The sequence below is a fragment of the Chelonoidis abingdonii genome, chromosome 4 (genome assembly GCF_003597395.2).
Source record: "Chelonoidis abingdonii isolate Lonesome George chromosome 4, CheloAbing_2.0, whole genome shotgun sequence".
NCBI lineage: Eukaryota > Metazoa > Chordata > Testudines > Testudinidae > Chelonoidis > Chelonoidis abingdonii.
The window spans coordinates 68,663,315-68,689,458 of NC_133772.1; the positions used below are offsets into that span (position 1 = coordinate 68,663,315).

A 26,144-nucleotide genomic window follows, 5' to 3' on the forward strand; every position below is an offset into this window, starting at 1 on the left:
GCGACAAGCGTAATTTAACCAACAACATCTCTCCCTCCCCACAACTAGACCACTTGGATGCAGTGGTCCCACACAATAGCTCGCTAATTTCGTCATTGAGAAAAAGCCTTTTCTGATCTATAACTGGTGATCAACCATTCCTGTCATCCCAGGATACCTAATATAAGGATGAGAAGAGTGGGGCTGAATCAGTGAGTCTGCAATGGATAACCATGCCCTGGAAAATTTCCTATACTTTCCTTTCACCCTCCCAAAGACAGAAGTTTATTACAGACCTGCATCACCTCCACTGCCTACTAGCAGTAGTGGTGGGTAGGAGAATCCCAAATACCTAGACATGCCATGAGTCACCCCTCCCCACACCATGACGAAGGAGCAAGAAAAAGGGGGAAAACCAGCAACTCTCAACAGGGGAAGAGGAGGAAGGTGGAAAAAGTAATAATGCTTCCAGGCCAATACTATTGCCCACCCCTGAAAAAGAGGTCTACATGACTTCCAGTCTCACCAAAGCCAAAACTCAGCTAGTAGAGTGAGCATTTCTTAACATATTAAGCTATTTGAGGGATAGTTCTCAATTAATAGTGGGTTATAGGACTAAAGAGCCACTCAGAGACAGAGTTTAACTTTGGATTTAAGGACATATTTCTATCTCCAACTGATATTTCTAGGGCATTGCTCATACCCATTACTGAGATGCTTTCCATGACTGATTATATAAAGAGAAAATCCAAAAATATTTAGAACTCTCATAATGAACTTTCAGAAATACTTGCAACAAATATTTTGTACTCATTTAAAGAGAGATGTTCTTGCATCTAGTAATCAAAATAAAATCACAATGATCCACCTTTTAGTTAAAAACTAAATGATCTGTTAAACTAACAGTTTTAAGTTGTCATTTTGTCCTGGCATAACCATTTCAGAAGACAAGTAAGATGTGTAAGTTTAAGCCCCAGGACTGAATATCTTACTTTGTTAGAGGAACAGAACATATCATAGAATAAGTTAACTGAAGAAGATTATGAGTGAGGCTTCACTTTTGTCAACAGTACAGACTGTAAGACTGTAAATTCTGGAGAAATGAGGTATTACATTCCTATCTATTCATTAAACTTCCTATGATCTTATAGAATTTTGCGCTACAGAACTGCTTTAAAAGAACCTGATGACATCAGGATATAATAAGGACAATAGGTAATTAATCTCTAGGATGCTATTCCAGAACTTCAGATGTTATGCCTTTTATCAATTTATGCTTCTGGGGGCAAAACAGAGCTTGAACTTCATCTATGTCTTGACATATATTCAAGATGTTAACTGAAATCAATAATACATGAAGATTAGCTATGTGGTCTCTGATATGAATCAGTACTAGTCTCACTACTTGCAGCTCTAGGAGGAAAAAAAATATATTTCTGAGCACTCTGATATCAGTTACTTTCCATGAGCCAAATGATCTCGGAAATGCATGGTCCATCTTAAGTTTTCTTCCACAATGAGTTATTCTATCTATAATTGTCATACTTCTTTGACTGAGTTCCTTGTTTCAGCAACCAGCTGTGATACTGGATTAAAAGTGATACTGTGAGTGTAGACGCACATCCACCTTTCATGGCTCCAACCCCAGGTGCCTGTGGGCTACCATATTTGAGTCTACAGATCTAGCCACAAAAGTCCAGCAAAGAAAGATGCATTTAGCTACCTGATCTTTTCCTGTCAAGCTTTTGTTTGATGGAATTTTTCAAGAACAAACCTTAGACCTGTGATTGCAATTACTTGCCAGAAAGATTCCATTGCACAGGTCAGTCAGCCCTTACATAACTTGGATTCCAAATCACCTCCAGCACTAAGAGAAAAGGGAACCTGCTCCTTGTCATAAAGGCTGTCTAGGAGTTCCAGTTATCAAGGACACAAGGAGAAAGACAAACAGCTATGATACTGGATTGAGAATGTTAACAGGCAAAAAACAGAAACTGACTATATAAGAGAAACATGGCAGCTGACATGAATTTGCTGTCAAAAACAAAAAACTGAAAAATGAGAGAAATATTGTTTCTTCTGTAATCTTTTTCATTTACAATAATCTTTGGGGTGGGATCTAAGCTCATGACCTATAGTTTATTTTGCAGAATTTTCCTTATACATCTGTGGTTCTGAGAAGTAGAAGAGGCAGAATCTCACATTCAAAGGAAAAGAATTTTGGGACATTTTCAGAAAAAAGTGCACAGGTTATTCACTGAGGAAGATGAATAGCATTTGTAATCCCTGTGAAAACAGTTTCTTCTCACCACATTCACCTCATAAACCTTGTCCTCCCAACAGTTATAAATCTGTCTCAACACCAGGTAAGAATAGTAAGTCATCAAGACTGGTGAGCCAGATATTTTCTTTAAAACAATCAGGCCATCCAGTACTGGACTTAGGTCTTTAAAAGCTAAGAGCAGAAGAAGCTTCTCACGTGTGATTTGAAAAAAAACACAACAATTAGGTTCTACACTGCAGTGGCAGTGTTAAAGCACTTTCATGGTCTAGGGTGGAAGCTAGATTCTTCTGTTAACATACAACTGCTGCATAAGTGCCCTTATTCAGATTGAAATGATGAAGGTAGGAGAGACGACAGACTGCAACACAAGCTTGCTGTTGGTTCTGAATCTCATATCTACAACAGCATGGGAAGGAGTGGGCAGTGGATCTTTTCCTGTCAATTTATTTATTTATTGTGAACACATTATAAATTAAATGCAAAAGAATCAGTAATGAAATTAAAGCAGTATTCTGTCCGCAATATTGAACTCAAAAGTAAAAAGACTCCAAAAAATATGGTTGTTCCTACGTACCCCCCTGAAATCCTGCCTGAGTCTGTTGTATTTTCTGCCTGTACCTGTTGCATTTTCTATCCCTTTTTCTCTTAAGAAAGAGTCATATTAATTAACATTTATCAGCACACAGAAAAGATTATATTGACTGCACAATGTGCATAGCAGGAAAACCTCAATGGTGCAAATTTCCTGACACGACTGACTGCAGTCCTTAATGTTACATTAATACTAAGATTTTTATTCATTGAACATACTAGCATATTAACAAGCACTTTTCAGTAACAGGGAACTCACAAGCCAAACTAGAAAAGGAGAACTTGTGAAATCAACATCCAAATATTGAAGCACCTTTGCAGTTAACTCATGTATATTAAAATTGTCTAGACATTTTTAATATACGTGAGTTAACTGCAAAGGTGCTTCAATATTTGGATGTTGATTTCACAGATTTGTAAAGTGATAATATTCCTTGCAAAATAACTTTATTTTTTTTTTATCAAGACTCCCGTAGTTCATATTTTTCAGATGCCAAAGAACTTAATTTCCAAATTCTAGACAGTCTTTAAGCTTGTACAAGGAGATGACTAGGCATTTAGTGCTTCACTGTTGGAAGGCGTACAATCCTTACATAAACACAAAATCAATTGCCATTTTCAGAATAAGCAACATCACTGAAAAGACAGCTTTCTAAACATAGAACATACTGCAAGCTGTATCATTCCCCAAGGATGGCGACAAGAGACAGTCTTAACATAAAATGATACCACCACCTGGGAGAAGGAGGAGAAACAACAGCCCCCAAACCACATTTTACAGTTGTGCTTCATCGGTGATAGAATGTTGGCCAATATAAGTTTTGTTCATTTACTACACCTTTGATTGATATGGCTTCACCAGCTTCCTTCCCCTACAATTCTGCAGCTTTGCAGCATCACCTCCTGTCACAGAGCCCTGGGCAATGCTTTGGAACTGCTCCCCACAAAGCCAGTCAGGACTTTAGGGAGCCTCCTCTCCCTTGGAGCAGACTGTCTTCAGAGCAAGCAGCTCACACACTTCACCTTCCTAGGTCTGACCTTGGAGCATTCAGCACATGCCCCTCCGTGCACTTCCCACAGTGAGTCCTGGGGAAGCCAGAGGGTACTGCACGCACCCCCACTTTGCAGTCAGACATGTCTCTTAGCCAGCTAGTAAAAAACAGGGATTTATTTGATGACAGGAACACAGTCTACAACATAGCCTGTAGGTACAGAGAACGGGACCCCTCAGCCGGGTCCATTCTGGGGCCCAGTGAGCCAGACAACCCCGTCTGCACTCAATTCCCGTCCCCAGCCAGCTCCAAACTGAAACCCCCTCCAGCCCCCCCTTTCTGGCCTTTGTCTCTTTCCTGGGCCAGGAGGTCACCTGATCTTTGTCCTCCCACACTTTTAGCATCCCCTTGTAGGGGGGAAAGGGCCGGGGCCCATTAGTTGCCAGGAGACAGAGTGTCGGCCAGAAACTGAGGCACCCACACAGTATTCAGAGGAAACATTAAGAACAGTCCCACTTCGTCACACATTTATAGCATTTGTATGTACCTAATATTTTAGAAAAAATATAAATGAGTGCTATTTTTTATATTTCTTAACCCATAAAGCCAGGGTTCCATAGTACCATGAGATCAAAGGTACAGGCCTCAAGGAAATTTTCTAAAATATATTTTATAAACTTCTGAAGTTTACTTAAAATAGCTTTCCTATATATAGTAAGGTCACTATTTAAGGTCTAGTCTCAGAACTTAACAACTTAAACATTAGGTCATTTAAAAGGGGATTCACAGATTTCTAAAGTAACAAAGACCATTCATAGCTGTGATTTACAATGATATATCCACATTTAAAATTGACACCGAAGAAGAAAGAAGCAAGGTGGAGCTACCGTCAATCGTGGCGCCCCCCTCCCCCATTTTCGCCACTTGGGATAGCAAAAACCTTGGAGCCAGTCCTAGTTAGCACAGTGCCCAACAGAACCAGGTGCCAATCTTGACTGGAGCCTTTGGATGTTATAATAATTACTGACATTCTTTCAATCTCTTCTCTTCCCCAAGGAAGTACGTTTCCATATTTTACTTTGTCATCAGTGATATCGCAGGGATTTCAAGTAAATACTAGTAATGTCTGTACAAACAAAACAGATGAATTGTCCAGCCTGCACTCTGGTTCAGAATCCGAGACAATTATGAACTTGTAACTATGATGAAAAGCCAGTTGTGGGTTTTGAAGGACTGACACCTACCATAGCTTGAGGTGAGGTTGGGGTGATATCTGGTAAGTTTTTTAGCATGCATGTAGGTTCTTTTGTTATTTTTAAATGTTTTCTCTGTAATGCTTTCACCTTGAGAATAAATGTGCTTGCTTAACAAAAGTTGTGTGGTAACTTGCGTCTGTGGGCAATTACACTGTTCATAGCCTCTAGAGGGAAAGCAAAGCACAGATGCTGGTCTGTTTAGGCAGTCTGGCTTTCTGAGAATATCAGAGTCAACACAGACTTTTCAGCCTAGAAAAACCCTGGTCCCAAGGGAATGAGATGTGGATCTTTGCGCAAGAGAGGTGATGGCTGGGAGCCAGAAGCTTAAACTGGGTGACCTGGTTGGACCATGGAGGAGGCACACTTACCCTGAACCTGTGACACCAGCTTCTACCTATCATCTGTTCTGAAGCACACTGGTTGCTTGGATGTCATTCTGGGCAATGGTTTTGTACGCCGGACACCAACCAAATGATTTTTTTCTGCCTTTCAGTTGTATTTTTAAGCAAATTATGGGCTTAAGTTTGAATAACTAAGGTCTTGTGGGAAGTCAAGTCCTTGTTTGTCTACCCATTTGCCTCTGTGGTGAGGAAGCTAGTTTTTATTAATGTATTTTTAGGATCCAACCAAACTAGTTATTGATCTTTAGGGTCACAGTCAGCGAGTCTGAATAACATTCTCATCTATCATGTTACTCTGGGGGTATTCTGCTGAGAACGTGAGACATTCATACTAGTAAATCTGGTCGTGCAATGTGGAGTAGTGTCATTGCCTGCAGGTAAAGTGCTTTGTTTGCAGTACTCTTTGAGAAGGGTTTTAATCAGGTGCCACTTTTCTGCAAGGTTTCCTTGCAAATCCAGTGGACTCTGATGAAAAATAGTTTCAACATTGGATTTCATGCAACTTCTAACACCATATAATGTTTAATAAGCTCTGAGATGTCAGGTTTGTCAATGAAGAAGGCAAAAGACTTCTTAACTGCAAAAATGCTCAGCATGGTCTGAGTCTGTTCAGATTTGTAGAAGCAGGGTTTGCCTTTGGGAAGACACACTGTTTAACACCAACATAAGCACAATCACTTCTATTTTATTCCCACAGACATACCAATAGCTGCTTGATATCTACATGGATTTAAAAGCAAAAAAGGTGTAATTCCAAAATTTTCACTGAAAGTTTCTTATGGACGGTGACTGGTGGGGGGGAAGGGGTGTAGAAATTTTTATTCCATCAAGTATCAAGAGTACTACATTCACAAAGTGTGTTATTGAGGCACCAGAATCAGGGAAAACTGTGAGACTAACTGGTAAGGAGGGATTTCCTAAAACCTCCAACTGCTGGTCAAACCTATTTCAGTTTTCTTTGAACACAGACCTACGAGATATTAGTGTCTGATCTAGATGTTTAGGAAATTAAACTATTGCTATGAGATACTGCATACACAGAGGTTCTTGCTAGCCTTTCAGTCTCAGATTACTTTTCAGTGCAATGTACTATACATCCAGATAAGTCTCAAGACCATAATAGGACATCCTCTTTTAGAAAATTTTCTAAGGGTTATCCTTAAAAAAGTTTTCTTCTAAATTACAATTTAAGATAAGGATTACACTACCATAGATTAGTGTGTCTTGGTGAGCTACATACAACAACTACACTGTTCAGGAATAGAACCCAGAATACTCTACCATATGCACTGCCACTCTGTCTTAATATTCTAATGAAGGAGATCACTTCATAAAAAAGAAAAGGCAGCCAAGTGGCAATGACAGAACTTACTGCAAAGCATTGTTTTAGGGTGGACATTAGCCAGTCAGCTTTGAGTCTTTTAGCGGAACAAAGACAGACAATTACAACGCAGAAACTTAACACAAGCCAATATTAACCTTTTGCTTTACAATTTTTGAATTTAAAACTTCTTTCCTGCTTACACACTTCCTATTTTCCTGTGTTAAGCAGAGCACAAGTCAAGAAAATACTAAAGACGACTCTATAGGAATGCATTAAACATCCTATAAAATAGCCCACAATAATTCCACAGAATTCTCTTATTTTCTCTATTGCTTATCTAGCCATTTGAAATTTGGATATGTAAACATCTGTGCAAATAGAGATTAACTTTACAAGAATAAAGGACAATGGATGTCCTGATAGAGAAGGGAAAAAGACTATAGAACACAAATTTCAGACACACATCAAAACTGTAGGCCTCAGTAAACTCTAGTGGTTAGAATTCTGAATGCAGGAATTCATAATGTTTAGTAGAAAAGGAAAAAGAAATCAAATCAGCAGAATCTCTGATGCAAGGTTTATTTTAAAGACAGCCTTGAGCTATATCCCACAGACCTCTTTGTCTAAATCAAAATCTCACACAGGGCATTGTAACTTGTCTTACTTGTACAGGAGCTCATTAATTAAGGATGCTTCCATACATGCTACCCGGAGTACTCTACTGTGGCTACCACTAAATGCTTTGACATGGCTGTTCAATGAAACTCTGCTGTTTCTTTGGGGCCCTCTCATGAAGTGTAATCTTTGCAGACAGAGCTAAAGAGAAGCTGCCCCACATGCACCGTTTGTGTGAAAAAAGAGCTATGCTGTAAATATCACAGCTGTGAATAGTGCATAGAACTGAGGTGAATGCACCTTTATTGACTACAACTTCATTTTCTCATTTTTCTAAACAAAGCAGACAAATACACAAATGATATAATTGCTACTGAGAGCAACCCCATTTTCAGAGACTAAAAACTGATGCAACGGAGAAAGTCAACGAAAAAGGAAGGATAAACAAACTGAGGCCTATAATGAGCCATTTTATGTAAATCCTCCAGCATTTCTGAAGTTACATATTTCTTTTGGCTTTTTTGTGTCACAGGACAAAAAGTCACCTCCAATCACATACAGGGCTGAGATTATATACACTAAATTTGGGGTAATTCTATATTAGACCTCAATCTGACAGTTAAAGATCAATTGATCTTTGATCTAAAAAAAAAGAACAGTGGCTTCCTAGGTTATGATCACTTGTACGTAATTACATTTAAGTAATCTATAATCCTAGCCAGTAATATGTACACACACAGAGAGAATGCTTTAAAAAGAGCACATTTCCCAAAGTTGAAAATGATGAACAAAACTGACAACAACAAAACATAAAACAGCATGAATGATTATTGGGAGCTTTTAAAAAATGTTCTACTAGATACTCAAGCCATTTCCACAATCAAAAGAAGGCTTCTTCTATTAATAAAGTATCCTGATTAACATTTTTAAAAATAATATACATCTCAAATGAAAAAGGGGAAGTTGACAGCAATGGACTATAAACTAACCGTAATAAATACAGACAATTGATAAGAAAAAAGCAAACACCACTATGGTCAGCATGGTTAAGGGCAAAAAGAAGGGATTTATTTAAAAAAAAAAATCTAACAAACAATTCTAGAAATAGAATAGGTCCGTTACTAGATATTGATGAACTAAATGTCAATAATAATGCAGAAACAGCAGTAGTGCTATATAGTATAAAAATTTCTGTTCTGTATTTTGGAAAGAAGCTGGATGACAAGTCACTACTTAAGGTCATAATAAAATACTTGCTATTCCAACAATAACTAGGCAGGGTGTTAAACAGCAACAGCTAAGTTAAACAAATTTAGGTCTGAAATACCAGAAAACATGCACTTCAATTTTTTTTTTAAGAAGTTGGGCAAGATGGTTTGTGAGCCACTGAGGTTGATTATTTAAGTAATTTTGGAATACTGAGAAAGTTCTGGAGGAATGGAAAGAAGCTAATATTGTGCCAATTTTTAAACTGTGTAAATGGAATGACCCAGGTAGTTATCAATTAGTTTGACGTGACCCCACGCAAAATTGACGGAAGGGCTGATACAGGATGCAATCGAAGTATTGAAGGCCACAGCATAATTAATGCCAGTCAACAAAGTTTTATGGAAAATAGGTCTTGTTAAACAAACTGGACATTGTTTTTTGATGATAGTATGGTTGATAAAGGCAACTGCGTTAATATAGTTAGACTTCTCTAAGCCATTTTTCTTAGTGCCATGTGACATGAGTTTCTGAACATAAAATAAGTACTATTAAAAAATGTAGACAATGTAGCACATATTAAATGGACTAAAAACTGGCTGATAAGATTTTAAAAAGGTGGAATGATCATCTATGGGGTATTTTTAGTGGTCCCTCACAGCGGTCTGCTCTTCGCCCAGTGCTAAGCAATATCTTTATCAATGACGTGCAAGTAAAGCTAGCAGATGACACAGAAGTTGTTGGAGAGATAAATTATAAGGATAGGTTCATTCCATAGAATGATCTGGACCACTTAAACAACCTATGGTTTAATACAGCAAAATGCAATGCACTTTTACAGAATGGTGGACCTTATTTTGGAGAGGAATGCTTCTGAAAGGAACTTAAGGTGTCATGGTGGACAGCCAGCTGAACATGATCTTCCAATGCAGCATGATGGCTAAGAAAGCCAGCATGATCCTTGGATGTATATGCAGGGGAATACAGAATAAAGGGAGTAGGGAGAAATTACTACTACAGAATACAATATTAGAGAGACTATTACTGAAATACTATGTCCAGTTCTCTTGTCCACCCCTAAGAGGATATTGGCAAATTGAAAAGGGTACAAAAAATGTCTAAGAATGATTTAAGGTCTAATCTGCCTTACAGATTCTGTTTATCCTAGAGAAGGTGATGAAGTGATTTGGTCATGATCTGTAAGTACCTACATGGGCAAAGATCTCTGATAGTAGAAGGATCTTCAATTTAGCAAACGAAGTCATAACAAGATCCAATGGCTGGAAGCAGATGTTAGACAAATTCAGACTAGAAGACAGACAAAATTTTAACAAGGAAGGTAATTAACCATTGGCACAACCTACCTAGGGATGTGAAGGATTCTCTGTCACTTAGCTGCCTGACTGATTTTCATGGACACTTGGGACTTAACTCCCTTTGAGGATCTGGGCTCTAGTTTTTAAATTAAGATTGGATATTTTAAGTTATGCCACAGGTCAGCCAGAAGTTATGAGGGCTTGAAATAGGTGAAATGCTATGACCAAATGTTATATTGAATGTCCAGGTAGATTATTGTAATGGTCTCTGCATCTAAAACTAAATGTTATAGAGTTTTTTGGATGTGAACATAGGGCCTGAACCTACAAATAGTCGCTCCTTCAAGTATGCTTCCTCCCACGCATGAATGAAATCCCCTTCAGTGAAGAGGGACGGCATAAGGCTTTCCCACCACTTACATTCTCAAAATAAGGATTAAGTGGGATTTAAGACATTGTGTGGGCCCCCTGCACAAGGGTGAATTTCAGTCATATCTGTGGAAGAAAGCTAGTCATACTAGTAGCTTTGCAGGATTAGTTTGTAAACAGATCTATTTAAAAATAAACTATTCTTAAAGTACACATAGCAGTAAGTACTACCTGCATGTACACAAAATTAGTATTTTTCATAATTTACACAAATCTAATATTCCAATAAAGCTATTGAAAATGAAGCTTCACTATACTTTTCAGAAAAGGAAGATATGAATTACACTCTCTAGGTTTCAACAGTAAAAGCTTGCTAGTTGAATCAGTTTCGTATGGCATTATTCTCGTATGCAGCTCTTACCCACCAAAGTTTAAATGTACCATAAAAGAAACAAAAGAACTTCTATTGCTAAATCTGTGAACATAAAATCAGCTCTTTGATTTTACAGCTTTTAAAATTTGACGAAAAATGATTTCTTCTCTTTGCATCTACACTCAAAAAATGGATATTCTGATCTAATGTAAATATTAAATAAAACCATATACAATAAAAATAAAATGATTTCCTTCCGTTTCATCCATACTTAAATTACAAATTTATACCAAATAAATCTTCAATTAACTGAAGAAAAAAAAATCAGGAATGTGCAACTGATTGCTCTTCATGTGTCACTCTTAAATACTAGCTAGATTATTAAAAAGGAGAAAGGATTCCTATTAAGATCTCTCAGTCTAGAAACAACTGTTCCATAAATCTAATATGGATTCCTTTCTGATGTATCAATTCAGAGTTGGTTCCCTTCCCCCTCCCCCATAGTATACCATTGAAATATTTACTTAATTTTAAATCTTTCAATCAAACCTTGAATTTTGCTTTTTTTATAACAATAAAATATTAGATTGTCAGTCACCAACTTGGAATTCCAGTTAGATTATACACAATCAGTACTCCAATAATAAAATTTTAATCTGCCTGCAAATACGAGATTTAACACATCACTTAGAAGAACGAATAAAATTGTATTAGTAAAACATTCCAGACAGTTTCATTTTTATAGTAGGTATAATACAGTTATAGCATACAGTGACGACATTGCCACTACAATTATGATGCACTAGCAGATATATTTCATACACGTGTACACAAGTTCAGATATGAATTGTTTCTGGGGGAAGTTTAATGGCCTGCATTAAGCAGGAAGTCAGACTAGAGGACGACAGTGGTTCATACTGACGTTAAAAAAAAAAAATCGATAGTTCTATGCTAAACCTTTGCAAAGCTGGCAATGTAATTACGCATTGTTAAACTAGTTCCTAATTATACCCTAATTAAGAGTTCAGAGGTTACTTAAAAAATTATATATGAGAGTATACTCTAGATTTACAAAGAATTATACCTTATACAAATGAAACAAACAATCTATTTCTGTTTGAAAATGAAGATACTGAAGGAGCAATTGTCACACATTTTCTCAAAAGTTTCCAATAGCAAAAATAAGCCTATAAATAGGGTATCTAAGAATCTTTGGATCAAGCATCCATCAATAAAATAGGTAAGTTTTAGTCACTCTACAATATCTGTGTACAACCATACAGCCGTTTCAGATGCAAGGGAAAATTCCTATTTTAGCAAAATTAACATCGAGAGACTAACAGCCATAGAAGCAAGAGAACTATTTCACAAGCCAGACATGAGAACAAGGAAATAGCTTTCTAATGGCATCAGCATGAGTGTAATTACACTAGATATTATATTGTGTTTCTATAGCATCTTCCATCTAGGATCTCAGAACACTAAACATTAAGAAAATTAAACTTTGAAACCTTCCTATGAAGCAGATGTGGTGTGACCCATATTTTACACAGGGGAAACAAAGGCAAAGAGGTTAGGGTTAGGGTCTGGGTCACCCAGAAAGTCAGTGAGAGGTTGAACAGAGAAGTACCTTGTTCTGACTCTTTCTTGCGAACATATTGATTCACAATCCTCCAACATATATTATACATAAAAGCAATTTTTTCCCATGTCTATACATATTTACACAATTTAATCAATGTATAAGAGCTGTAAAAATCCAATTGCTCAATATGATCACACTCATCAAGTCAACTTGATCACTGAGGTTGTTTACTTGTGGAACTATGACTTCGCTGTAAGTGTCATGGAAAACTGTTCAGACACCATTTGGTGCCCTCTTGCATTAGTAATTTACTCTATTCTTATTCATTTTTTCCACCCAGGCAGGTACTACAGTGTAATAATGCATACGGATATCAAAAACAAAAGAATAATTGAAAGGACAAGTTGCACAGTGCTCCTCTAATTATAGAAGTCAAATGGGAAACAAATTCCCTATATGATGGATTATCAATGCTAACAAGAGTTATGTGAAATCTAGAATACCCAAGTGATTATTAATGTACACATTATAATCTCCAGCTCTTGCCCATTCTAAATCTGAGAAGTCATTCTTGCATTTTCTATCAGTTTGATTTGTGCTGTATCAGAAGAGGATGTATATATTTATTTTTTTCAGATCACTACATCTGTCAGAACAGGCTACAAACCAACTTCACTGCATTGAAGTATGGAGTAAGGCCCTGATTCATTAAGGCACCCTCCCTCTTTAACACAGTATTTAAATGCGTATTTTACTGAACTGGGGACTAGACATTGATTTAACTCATTATAAAGCTTGTTAAGAAACCAAGTTATAGTTTTGTACAGTATTCATTATCCTACAGTTGTTACACCTCCTCAGAATCTCCTAAGCAATTCTTTTAAGTCATTTTGTCAACCTGTTATCATCTCCCTTTTAGGAAGTTAGCCATTGTTCATGATCAATCAAAGCTGCCTGTGAATAGCCCCTGTGAAAATTGACCTCTTAAAGACAGAAAATTTAGTGCAGACACTTCTACAGATCTTAAAAAAACAAAAAAAGCCACTACTCTAAATAGCAGGTTATCCTCTAAATGCCTAGCACTACCAGAACAAAATCTTAAACAAACTAGGTAAAGATCCATTACACCAGTAATTCCCATTTTTAAAGTATTTTTGCATGTTTAAGCACGTAAATTGATATGTACTTAATATTGTAAATTAGAAGTCAATGATCTACTAGGTATCATAGTAGCTACATACATATTGTATATATTTACTTGAGGTAACGTGTACTCAAAGCTCAGAGGGGCATGTACATTTGTTGTGTAGCCTGAAAAATCTATTCAGTCTATTCTTTCACAGATACATAGGGAGTTTTTTGCATATACTTTAATTGCATGACCTTGGGAGTTACAACTTAAATTGTCTTTATATTCAAGACAGAATAAAACCCTATATCTTTCATTTCATCTATGCAGAATTTGTTTTGTATTACAACTCAAAAGTCTGAAAATACAGATATACCTTTGAGGGGGGAAAAAGATAAGTCAGCACAGAAACACGAAACATCAGAAGAAAAATCTGAACACTGTGAACAGTGTTGTTTTTAGTTTGTAGATTCATGTTGCAAAACATATCTGGAAACAAAGCATCAACTATGCTGACAATATAACAAGTGATGTTCTATTTGAAACACAAGTTGTTATGGAAGCATCCTCCAAACTATCATGGCCTGTGTCACAGCAATAAATCAGTTAAAAAAACACCCAACCAACCAACTGCTCAGTACTTCTTCCTGCTGGTCTTTAACAATCCTCTGCTATCTGGCCATATCTATCAAATATAAAATCTGGCGCAAAGGTTTTTTTTTTGTGGATGCAATTAAAGGACATAATGTAGTTTACCTTTTGTATAAAATTAATTCAGACATCAATAAAATCTCTATTGTCTAGAAATTAATTTTCATTTAGAATATTTTGTCACCCATAATTTATACTGTGCTATTGAATTTTAGTGACCCATCAAAATATATTTTTTAAAGTTATAGAATTAGTAATCTATGCAGCTACCCCAAATCAGAAGAGAAATCAACCACCAAGAATTTCTCACATAGTATATTTTCAAACTAAAACTAAAAGCTCCACCCAAAACATTTGAATATCTGTGTTATTACTTTCCTAAAATGTTGCAGGAAACCAAAATACAGCATCCTCTGCCCTCCTGGTCATAACATATTTTACAGTATTTCAAGGTAAGTTTTTCAAAATAAAACACTGTATTTCCCCCACCAGAACACACAATCAAATTCCATGTTTTCCTACCTCAATCAGGAAGTCTCCAGTTCTCAAGCCAGCTTGCCATGCTACTCCCCCTTCATCCACAGATTCCAGGTACTGCAAAGCAGGAAAGGCTGGAGTTGGGGTGAATTCTTCAATAGGTGTATCAGCTTTGAAAATAAATGTCATATTATAAATACCATAAAATATTTGCAACTATAATTTTACTGAAAAGACTATCATTATGATTTATGTAAGGCCAAAAACAAGTGCTAAAAGTAAACTAGGCCTCTGCCTCAGATAATCTAGATACAGGCAATCCCTTGGCCTTGGTACTCTACAATTCTCTATTTTTGAGAAGTATGTTCCCTTTTATTGCCACATAAAGCGATCAAAATGTGTAACAGTAGTTCAATTTTGATAGTGAACGTCAAGGCTTTTTGGAAATGTAGTGTGTGTTAAGATGCCATTCTCATTCTCTGAAATAACTGACTAACATGGTTTATGATCTATAGCTGTAAGGAAAAGTCTTACCAACATTAAATGAAAATATAAAAATCAAAACTAAGTTATTTTTTATATTTATTTGCATCTCAAAATATGAGCAGAAGAGATATCAGCTTCTACAGTAAGAGAAGGTACAGTAGCTGGTAGCAGCCCTGTATCAGAAAAGATTTAGGATTAGTAAGGGCATTGGATCGTTCACCTGAGGAACTCAGACTTGTGTGTGAGAGAGCATGAGAGTGACTGAGAAATACTTGGGCTTACACAGAAGGTGTAACCTCTGTTTGCTGCATAGACAACTCATGCCAGTTAATCAACAAACTGGTAAAGACGTTATCTTTCCTGGGGGTCCACACACACATGCATTTAACCTAGAATAAATGCTTTTACTGCTATTAAAAAAAGAAAGATCGTATAAATAATTTTAGTGAGGGAAGATAAAAATGGTGTCCCCAGAAGGAGGGTGTGGAATATCCTTCATGACCACATGTGGGCAAGCCTTGGAGCCAGGCAGGGCAAGGGAGAAGAACCCAGAGAAAAACTGAGGGGGAGCAAGAGATGGGACATACCATCAATATATTTTTTAAACATAAAAGGAGTAAAATTTACTGTCACTGAAGCTTAATTTAAAAAGCAGAGCACTAAATGTAAGGCTTTACTCTTAAGAACCCTCTAAAAGTAGATTTTAGTCTAAGAAAAAGGTTAACATTTTAAACATATGAAGAAAGCAGTTTTTAGAACACACTACAGGCCATGCAACATACGTGCAGCTTCTGAAGAAATAAAAAGGATCATATTTTCATACTAAAATTGTGCCAATGTCACCTTGCACAAGGTCCACACCTATTTTAAGCAAAACCCTAACCAGCATTTTCCATTTGTTATTCATAGACACAATTTTAATAAATTGACATTTGAAATACACAGTGTAAGAATTTTTTCCATCTGAAGCAAGACACCTGTAGTTTGGCTTAGATAGATAACAGAATAGGTAATGGCAAAATGTTGCAATTGCCCTGGAAATAAAAATAAAACCAAAACTTTCTTTCCCAAGGAAGATTATAGATGAGACAGCTCTGTACAAAATCCAGACTGTTCAAACAGAAACCACTAAAATCCATCTGAGTAGCATAGCATACAGCAAACACTGTTGTCTAGCAACCAAGTGCAAGAAGAATAATTCGTTTATTTAGAGATGTGTGTGTATATATAAAAAAAATATATATTTTTACACATGAACACAGAGACACTGAAAAATACATACCTTTTGCCCCTCTGAGCACAAATCCAAATCCTTCATTGTCTTTTTTCTGCAGAACCACTGCCTTTTCTTCTATAATGCAGTCACTGTAGAGAGAATTCCGAGGATAGCGACCATTATTACATCCCTTCATCACCACTGTAGTAGCTGCTCCTCCAGTGTGCAGGTTCATCATCATCACAGCCAGTTAATCAAATAATATAGCAGTAACCAAGCATGGGAAAAAAAAAACAGCAAACAATGTGGGGAAAGACAAAAGAAAGCTTAATGGAAAAAGAGAACATGACAATACAACTCAAAGGGAATGAAAAGGCAGAGAGAGGAGAGAAATAGGAAGAAATCATGCATGGTGGTTTGTGTTCTATATGAATGACTGAACGAATGTGTGATCATGTCATCTGTGGGTTAGCTAGGATTCTAAAAGAAAAGAAAGTGAGCTGAATGACAATATCATTAATAAACTCCTCAATCATGGATGTACCAGATGCATCTTCTAGTGAAGCCAAAATGAAACCAACCAGAAGAAAAATGAGGCAGCATTTTAAAAATTTAAATTAGATCTGTTTTCTGTATTAGCTAGCTAAAAAGGCACAAATATAGTCAGAAAGGTATGCCTTGCATCAAAAGCCCTTTTTCAATCCTACTGAATGTTGCATGCTGCAAGAATCCCACATGATCATCTGACAACCTACAATGCTAACAACGTGCAGCTGCCTTGGCGTCATCAAGCACAAATCTCCACAGCATCAAGAATCTGCATAACTGAAATAGTAACAAGGCAAGTGCAATCATGAAAACAAATTTTTAAAAAAATATTTCATATTCCTTGCAAAACAGAGAAATGCTGTAAGAGAGAGATAGTAAAAAGAACTCCATGCAGACAGTATTTACTTAAACCTACATTTTCTTTAAGATTCTTGCTCATGTTATCAAAGAAAAAAGTAGACACTGTATGAAGAAAATCAGTTTTGCAAAATAAGCAAATAAAAACAGGCTTCGCTCGGATATTTAAAATATGCAAGCCTAGCTACAAAGATTTAAGGGGCCTGAACTCCCCCCCCCCCCCGGCCTCTCTTTCATCAGTACAAGGTAATTAGAGTTAGGTTAATAAGAAGTGAATACAAGGTGAGAATTAAACAATTTAAAGCACAGCTATGAAATAGAGATACTACTGCCCATTAAAACCTACATGGCATTTTCTAAATAAGGACAAGGTTACAGGTTAAATAACTAAACCACAAACAAAATGTACTACAAAACAGTGCTGTGGGGCTTACAACTACACTACTAGTAAAGATGGAAGTAAATACAAGCTGGGAGTGAATTTTAATTCTCACTGTTCCATACATGCAGATCAACTTCAAAAAGGAGATGCTTGAGGGAGCCTTGAAACAGCACATTTGGCTGTTACGGCTCACCTATAGAATCCAGTCACTAAGGCTTCTTTTGCAGAGGGGAGGGAAGCATACACTATTGCAAGAGATTCAAACTGTTTTGGTACTATTATAAAAAGAACCAAGAGAGGGATGAACTCTGATAAAGAAAAAATGGTGGGAACTGCACATTTAAAGCTCTGAACAGAGACATACAATTACATCATCATGACACAAAACACCCAGAACTAACACCAATGGACACCTTCCAAACTCCAGCGCATTTATATATTAAAAACAGTTTCTGTAAAGTGAAGCTGAGCTATAAGAAGTCCATTTTGCAAGTAAAAAAATGATGAAGGTAAGTATCAGACGTGACATGCAAGATTTAGCACCCACCCTCTCTCCATTTTGGATCTCCCCCATCAATGTTCCAGTGCCAAAGCAACCAGTTGAATTTCCCTAGCAATAAATGTTCTTTGCAGTGTTGATGTTGCTGTGTTGGTCCCAGGATATTAGAGAGACAAAGTAGATGAAGTTAATATCTTTTATGACCATCTTCTATTGGTGAAAGACACACTTCTGAGATACGCTTCGGCTCTGGGAAAGGTTCTCAGAGTGTCATAGCTAAATACAAGGTGGAACAGGTTGTTTAGAATGTGTGTAAAGTACTTATGCTAAAGAGACCATTCAAGACTAAGCAGCCTGCTAATACCTCTGCAGCCAGAGAGCAAAAAAAGGGGGGTTAATGGGTTACAGATTGTTGTAGTAATACATATTTAAAGACACTGGATTATGGCTATTTACAATAATGTAAATCATGCTGTTACACTTCAAGAATACCCAAACAGAAAACCAACAAATAAATATTTGAGAAAATGAACGTGTGGCCATTCTCTCCTCTACCCTGCAGGAAGGAGGGACTTGCCTTGACCTTATGGCTGTCAACTAGTGTCTCAGAACAGAAGTTAAAAGTGGGACAGAGTAGGCAAAAATTGATGTTTTCACTGCTGCAGAGCCAGGACTCCAATAGCAGTAGAAGAATGAGCAAGGGAAGCTATCAACAGGCAACAAGCTCATTTTTTCTGTCCCATAAGACAAAATGTCTACGCATAAATTGTTTCCAATATAGCATGTTTATTTTGTCCCGATGGGATTCTTTTACCTAATATTATGCAGGGTGTATTCAATATATGCAGATCAAGATATGCTGGAAGCCAGTTTGCAGTCTACATGGGTCTAGCAGACTAAATGGTGCCCATCCCATAACTAGGTCAAATTATCATGGATCAAGCCACCTTGGTAGCACTCCCTCAATCCTGAAGGTTGTGTGAATACTTAGCTACAGAGTATTCATATAAAGCAGTGGGTCTCAAATTATTTTTTACTGGTGACCCCTTTCACACGGCAAGCCACTGAGTGCAACCCCACCCCCCAATAAATTAAAAACACACTTTTAAACATATTTAACACCATCATAAATGCTGGAGGCAAAGCAGGGTTTGAGGTGGAGGCTGACAGCTCACAACTCCCTATATAATAACCTCATGATCCCCTGAAGGGTCCTGACCCCCAGTTTGAGAAACCTTGGTATAAAGCCTTCACTACCAACGATGAGTAAGACACATGGTGCTATAAGCCCATTCAGAGGGCTCGTCTCCAACAGATAAAAGGAACATTTTCCACAGGCTATTTGAGTAGACCATATGGCTCCACGTGAGACTGAGTGGTCCCTGCTATGATGATGACTATACACCAAACTCCAGAAGGTAAAAAAAACATGTAAATTTAGGTTTGTCCTGTTTTGAACCAAAATTAAGGAACAGACATTTAACAGAGGAGTTCATAGAGTAATGTTAGTTTTTCCACTATTAGATTATGGCTGACAGGTTAGGAGTAATAAAATCAATAGGTTATTAGTTGTACAAGGCATTAGTTACCTTACCACTGGACTGGTTAAACATGACATACGTCATATAGAAGATGAAATGTAATTAGACCACCTGCTATAGTGTGCTGGCCATTTCCTCCTCCCCCCCAAATGGGCCGGTTATCAGGTAGGTTTTAACTTAGGCCTCTTTACCCCCCCACAACAGTTTGTCAGCTCCTAATTTTGAGCTATTATTCTCTGGCAGGAAAAAAAGTTCCTAATTCTAAATCTGTTGGTGTTTGTTGGATTTAACAAAACAGACTACCACACCACTGAAGGAAAAGTTATTATATAAAGCATACTCCTTTACATGTATGTAACTCCTTTTAAACCTGAACCATTTTGTGAGGTACGCAAAAATTAGGGATTCTTACAGACAGGGACACTGAAGAAAGGAGGTTAAGTGTTTTGCCCATAGCAACGGAGAGAAATGCAAGTGGCCATTTTGTACACATTTAATCTCTCCCAAGGTAGAGAAAAGCTAGCTTTTATCCATTCTAGAGTAACTCTCCGTGTAGGTTCTCAGTTTCCATTCTATTTAACAGTCCATGTAGGCAGCTACATTTGAATTCTAATACTGCTTGAGTAATACAAGGAATCCCAAATTGCAGCTCACTGATATGCCTGAGATTTGAGGCAGTTTCTACAGTATATTTTATTGCAAGATACAATGAAATTCCAGTGAAGTACATGTTCTGCCACTGCTGGGATGGGTCAATCTGGCTTACTATTTATAGGTATCTCCCTTAATGAAATGAGATCAGGAATGAGAGGCCGATTCTATTAATTAAGAACGTCAAGATTAATGAAGAGACTACATTTGATTGCTTGAATTTCCCTGACCATTGATCATCCAGCTGTGCAATTCACTGTAGCAAAATGTAGAGATAGAATAATTCATTGAGCAGCTATTAATTATTTTCAAGTGGCAAGAGTGCATTTGGCACTATACAGAATAAGTGGGAAGATACACAAATGGTCCCTGTCCCAAAATGCTTACAATCCAAATAGAACCAGCGTCATATTGTATTAGACTTATCTTCAAACTTTTAGTAGTCTCTCTGCAGTACCTCCCATGCAAGGATCCGATTGTGCTGATGCTTATTTAAATGTACATGCGGATACTAAATTCTGGTTATTTATTTTGTAAAATAATTATATAATAGCCATGAGAACTACAGAAGCTTGGGCTATAGCATCTCCGGCTGCAATTTACTCTTTAATCTCTCTACCATGGAGTCTTTATACGTATACTCCCCTCATGACCTTAACTACTGGATACATTTTAGCATTATTATTTTTGTTTCTATGAAGTATGTTTTTTCCTTTTTGCAGAATATATATAGCTGTTTTATGTATTTTTTATTTCTTCTAGTACTATTTGCTTTTGCAAGGCAATTGCCATAACCAAAATAAAATCTAGCAGAAGCAAATTTTATTAAAATATAAAGCATGACTAAGGTTTGTGTCTCCCCATGTATCAAACACTTCACACACGGTTTCAACAGAATAAAAATCTACTCTTGCTAAAACCACTTCAGTTTGTCATTTTTGCAAGGAAGAAAGGGAGAGACAAATTCTAATTTATATTGAACTCTTCCTTTCATATAGAATAGCAGAAATCCTTTTGGTCGTTAAGAGCAAGATTTTTTAGGTGGCACTAAGAAAATCTAACTTATGGACCTTTAACAGTGAACAGTTTTCTGTATACACAGTAGCAAATATTACTTTTCAAGATATGATTCCATTAAAGGAAAATGTAACTTTTTATCAGGATAAAAATATTGGGATATGTTCAGGAAACTGGACTGAAAACCCTCCTCAGATACCAGAACAAACACCCCTACCACCATTTACAGGAGTACTAGCCAATAAAAAGAACAGGAGTACTTGTGGCACCTTAAAGACTAACAAATTTATTTGAACATAAGCTTTTGTGCTCAAATAAATTTGTTAGTCTCTAAGGTGCCACAAGTACTCCTGTTCTTTTTGCTGATACAGACTAATATGGCTGCTACTCTGTAGCCAGTAAAAGAAGTTGATGGTACACTAGTTGGACTGTAGGAAAAGAATAGGATGAAGTCATTGCTTTATTAATTTTTCTTTAAAAGCTGACCTTTGGTCAGGTGTGAAAATCATGGATTTGTAAAATGGAAACAAAAGGAAACTATCCACTTTCATCTAAAAAAGTTTCTCTCCTTTTCCTTGCACAGATTAGTAATACTTTTGAAAAAAACAAAACCAATGATCTATGTTCAGATTTTGAAATAGGTGGTTCGGTGATGATCTAAACATCCCTCCATATACATGCAGTTTTTATGTAAAATGAGTCAATTAAGTTTGGGATGCCTCAAAGAATCCTCTTGTGAACCTTCTCCAAAAAGTCTCAGGGCTTGCTTTATGTTTACTGTGGAATCTTGACAGAGAAGAATCGGTTTTATTTGAGGATGGCAAAAATTTGTTTGAAGACCCCCTCCTATAAGAGCTAAGGGAGGCTTCATAAACTCATTTTCCAATATCAGCTATTTTCATTGGGTTATGAGTAAAAGTATCAAGAATGTAGGCAATAACCTGGCCTTGGAATTCTAAAGCTATCCCAACAAAACCAACTGTAATAACATATAATAAATATGAAAAACACTGACAGCCATCTGCACTTAAGAGTGATAAATAAAGCTAGAAAGAGACAGATATGTCTACAGCCAGCCATTGGGTTTGATCCTGCCAGGTGCTTGCAGAGAACTTGCAACTTCCAGTGACCTTGTAAACAGGAATAATAGAAATGGGATGAAATTTAGTAGTGCAAAGTCATTCATTTTGGGACTAAAATTTTTTTGCTATCAGCTGGGGACTTACCACTTGGAAGTGACAGATGAGGAGAAAGATCTGGGTATATTGCATGATTACAGGATGACTATGAGCCATCAATGTGATGTGACTGTGAAAGAAGCTAATGCAGTCCTAGGAGACATTGGGTGAAGTATGTCCAGTAGAGATAGGGAAGTGTTAGTACAAATATACAAGGCACTGGTGAGACCTTATCTGGAATATCATGTGCAGTTCTGGTCTTCCATGTTTAAAAAAGATAAATTCAAACTAGAACAGGTGCAAAGAAGGGCTACTTGGATGATTTGAGGAATGGAAAACTTACCTTATGAGAGGAGACAAAGAGCTTGGCTCGTTTAGCCCAACCAAAAGAGAGCTGAGAGGAGATATGATTGCTCTCTCTAAACACAACAGAAGGATAAAGACTAGGGAGGGAAAGGAGTTAGTTAAACACCAATGTGCACACAAAAACAAATGGCTATAAATTGGCCCTCAACAAGTTTAGTCTCAAAATTACATTAAGGTTTCTAACCATCAGAAGAGTAAAATTCTGGAACTGCCTTCCAAGGGGAGCAGCAGGGGGCAAAAAACCTAACTGGCTTCCTGACCTAACTGAGGTCAGGAAGGAATCTTCCCCTGGATCAGATTGGCAGAGGCCTTGGGGACGGGGGGGCTCACCTTCCTCTACAGCATGAGGCACAGGTCATTTCCAGGTTTAAACTAATGTAAATGGTGAATTCTCTAACTTGAAGCCTTTAAGTCATGATTTGAGGACTCTGGTAACTCAGCCAGGGATTTGGGGTCTAGCCAGAGTAATCAGAGGTGGGTGAGGGTCTGTGGCCTGCAATGTGCAGGAGGTCAGATTAGATCATCACAATGGTCTCTTCTGACCTTAAAGTCTATGAGTGATGCACCCCCATACCAGTGCCCCTGGTGTGATGGCCTGGCTAGCACTCTTTCAGTGGAATCTCTCATTTTATTAACACACAAAACACAAAACATAAAACAACTATTTCCCCCTTTCCGACCTCTTGGTTTACTGCAACTTCCCCAGCGCTTTTTTTTTTTTTTAAATTGCACCTTTCCTGATGATTTCCTTTCCCATGCCCCAGAAACTCACCAAAAAGCTTCCTGTTGATTGGAATAGAAAGGGTGTGCACGGGTATTCTCTCTGTGAGAAAACACTTGTGTTTCTGTAGCTGAGCTGTTTCCTGAATATACATGTGACTTCTGCAGCTGACTATGTTAGGGACAGGTAAGGCAGTAGTGAGAAAGGGCAGAATGCTTTCAGATTGCTGCTTCCTGCCTTACCTATAGCAACATGCCCATCTTCCAGCCCTCTTGCCCCCAAAGCATTTAATATTGCCACTATTCTGTTAGTATATATCACTGCTAGTCACCACAGCTTCTAAACACTGTACAAAGATTAAGTACTACAATAAGATGTCCAAGGAATGTCTCCTTCTTCCATACAGGAATATACATCAAACTTTTGGACTAGTAGAGGAACCAAGAGAGGTTTAGCTGAAGATTTTGGATATTTGTCACTCTAGAAAAAAAATAAGGACTTGCATATTACTATAAATTACTAAATAGAACATAAACATTAACAGCTTTTTAAAAAAAACAACAGTTGATGAACGTTGGTGAACAGGGGAGGTTGCACTATTGTTTCCAGCCTTATAATTAGTAAATTTGCAAGGAAAATAAGATTAACCATGGTGGTAAGAAGTGATCCAGTCTTTAAAGACTACACATTTTCACTAATCAATCTTTTAAAATACTGCAGGACAGCTCTCTCACTATAAAGTTTTCTAAAGAGAAACTTGGACTCACTCTCATTCATCTTTATGTCACTCAAAGTCTAACATATAAATTATACTGCTTTCCATACAGACAAAGTGTAAATAAAGTAAATTTGTATCTCTTTCATTCTTGTAGTCATCTATGCTATAAACTAAGATTTATGTAATCCAGTTTTGGAGGGAGGACAGAGGAAGAGTCAATCAAATCTTTGTCACAAGAATAAATTACCAGAATTGTAATACCTTAAAAACAACACTCTGGAGTTGGTACATTCACATCTATTGAAGCCAGCCACCTGCAACAATTTGGTCAACAATTTGAAGCCAAAATGGCTAAAAGTTTGTGCCGGCCACTCAGGTAAAAAATGATCAGTGAAACTTTGTAACAAGGCCATCCTGATATAATACATGTTGTGGCAAATGTAAATTTGGTGCCTGGAACATTCAAACATTGCCTGAAATGGCTAAAGTTGTCCTTGTTAAACAGCTGAAGAGCCTGAGCTTCAATAGCTGTACCTTATCTGAAGCATGCTGGCAAAGAACCAGTGAAAACAAAGTTGAGGGTTCTCTTCTCCCCCCCCCTTATATTGCCACAATAGGTTGCTCCAGTAAAAGCTGGCATTGTACTTTCGCTTATTGTCCCATAGGCACTGGAGAGTTGACAGGTGAGTAATGAGCAACTCAGCAATGTCTGACTCTGCACTGGCTGTGGACATCTTACCACCATCACTGTGTATGGTCCCACCAATACCACAGCTAACAATGAAGCTGAAGGCGGTTTAACCAGCAACTGCAGGTCTTTAAAACCAGCCCACGGAGATAAGACATCATGTCCCTGGGCAACTTTAATGTACAGGTAGGAAAGGATTCCCAGAGTGGTTAAGTACAGTGGGGAACTTTGGTGCTGAGCAAAAGAACAAGGAGTAGTGATTGCTGGAATTTGCAGCTATCAATGACATGGTGATCATGTGTTTCTTCTTTTACCTGAAAATTCACAAGCAGACTTGGTATAGTCAAGTTGGTTTGACTAGGCCTGTGATCATGTTGTCAAGGACAGTTGGCAGACACCAGTCATTGATGTATAAGTTTGTAGATTTGCAGAACCTGACACTGACTTGTGGCTCCTGCTGACAAAAAGTGCACCTTTGACTTCAATGACAGCCAGCTAATGGGCTGAAACTCTTATTAGAAATGAATTATCAAATGGCTTTCCAATCTGAACTTCTCAAAGCCACTGAAGAAAGGTTGCAGCTTCACTTCCTGTGTCATCTGATGACAAGTGGCATTATTTCAAGACCTCAGTGCTGATCACTGCCAGCTTGGTACTGAACCCTCAGCCCTTCAAATATCAACCATTGATCACACCTGTTTGAGCACATTTGTCAAGTGCAAAAGGAACAGCTGAATGAGTTCAACATTGGAATGTTGTCCAGTCACTAAGCAAGAAAGAAAGAAAATTCTGGTAGTCAACATAAATATAAAAGTTTTAATTTAATACTGTATACAGCAATGATGATTGTGAAGCTTGGTTGGGTGGGATATTTCCCAGGGAATGGTTTATTGCTAAATGATGAATTAGCATTCAGCTGAGCCCTCAAGGGTTAACAGGTTGTTAACGTAGCCTCATACTCTACAAGGCAGCACAAATGGAGGGAGGGGAGACAGCATGGCAGACACAGACACACCCTGTGTGGGAAAGAGCAAGAGAGAGATGTGCATTGCCTTTAAGTATGCTGACCACACTGTTAAATACATTGCCTTTAAAAAAAAAAAAAATCAGGATGTTGAGTCAGCAGCTGCAGCCAGCAAGCTCTCTCTGTCCTGAACTCTGCCCTGTCCCCACCCTGCTCTATATGGAGAAGGGGTAAGCAGGGGGAACACCCTGACATTACCCCCC

General features: G+C 37.5%; 1 protein-coding gene across 6 annotated transcripts in view; it reads right to left on the reverse strand.

The window, feature by feature from the left end:
• Positions 1–26,144, reverse strand: part of SHANK2 (SH3 and multiple ankyrin repeat domains 2) — a 673,265-nt gene that overhangs the window by 179,803 nt on the left and 467,318 nt on the right. For 5 of the 6 annotated variants that reach the window (XM_075065249.1, XM_075065248.1, XM_075065253.1 and 2 more), the window contains 2 exons: positions 16,317–16,399; positions 14,594–14,718 (listed from right to left, as the gene is read on the reverse strand). In XM_075065249.1, the coding sequence (XP_074921350.1) occupies positions 14,594–14,718; positions 16,317–16,399 (208 nt within the window). Of the gene's footprint in view, positions 1–14,593; positions 14,719–16,316; positions 16,400–16,794; positions 16,975–26,144 lie in introns of those variants that run through there. The other variant, XM_075065252.1, reaches the window with a different exon arrangement.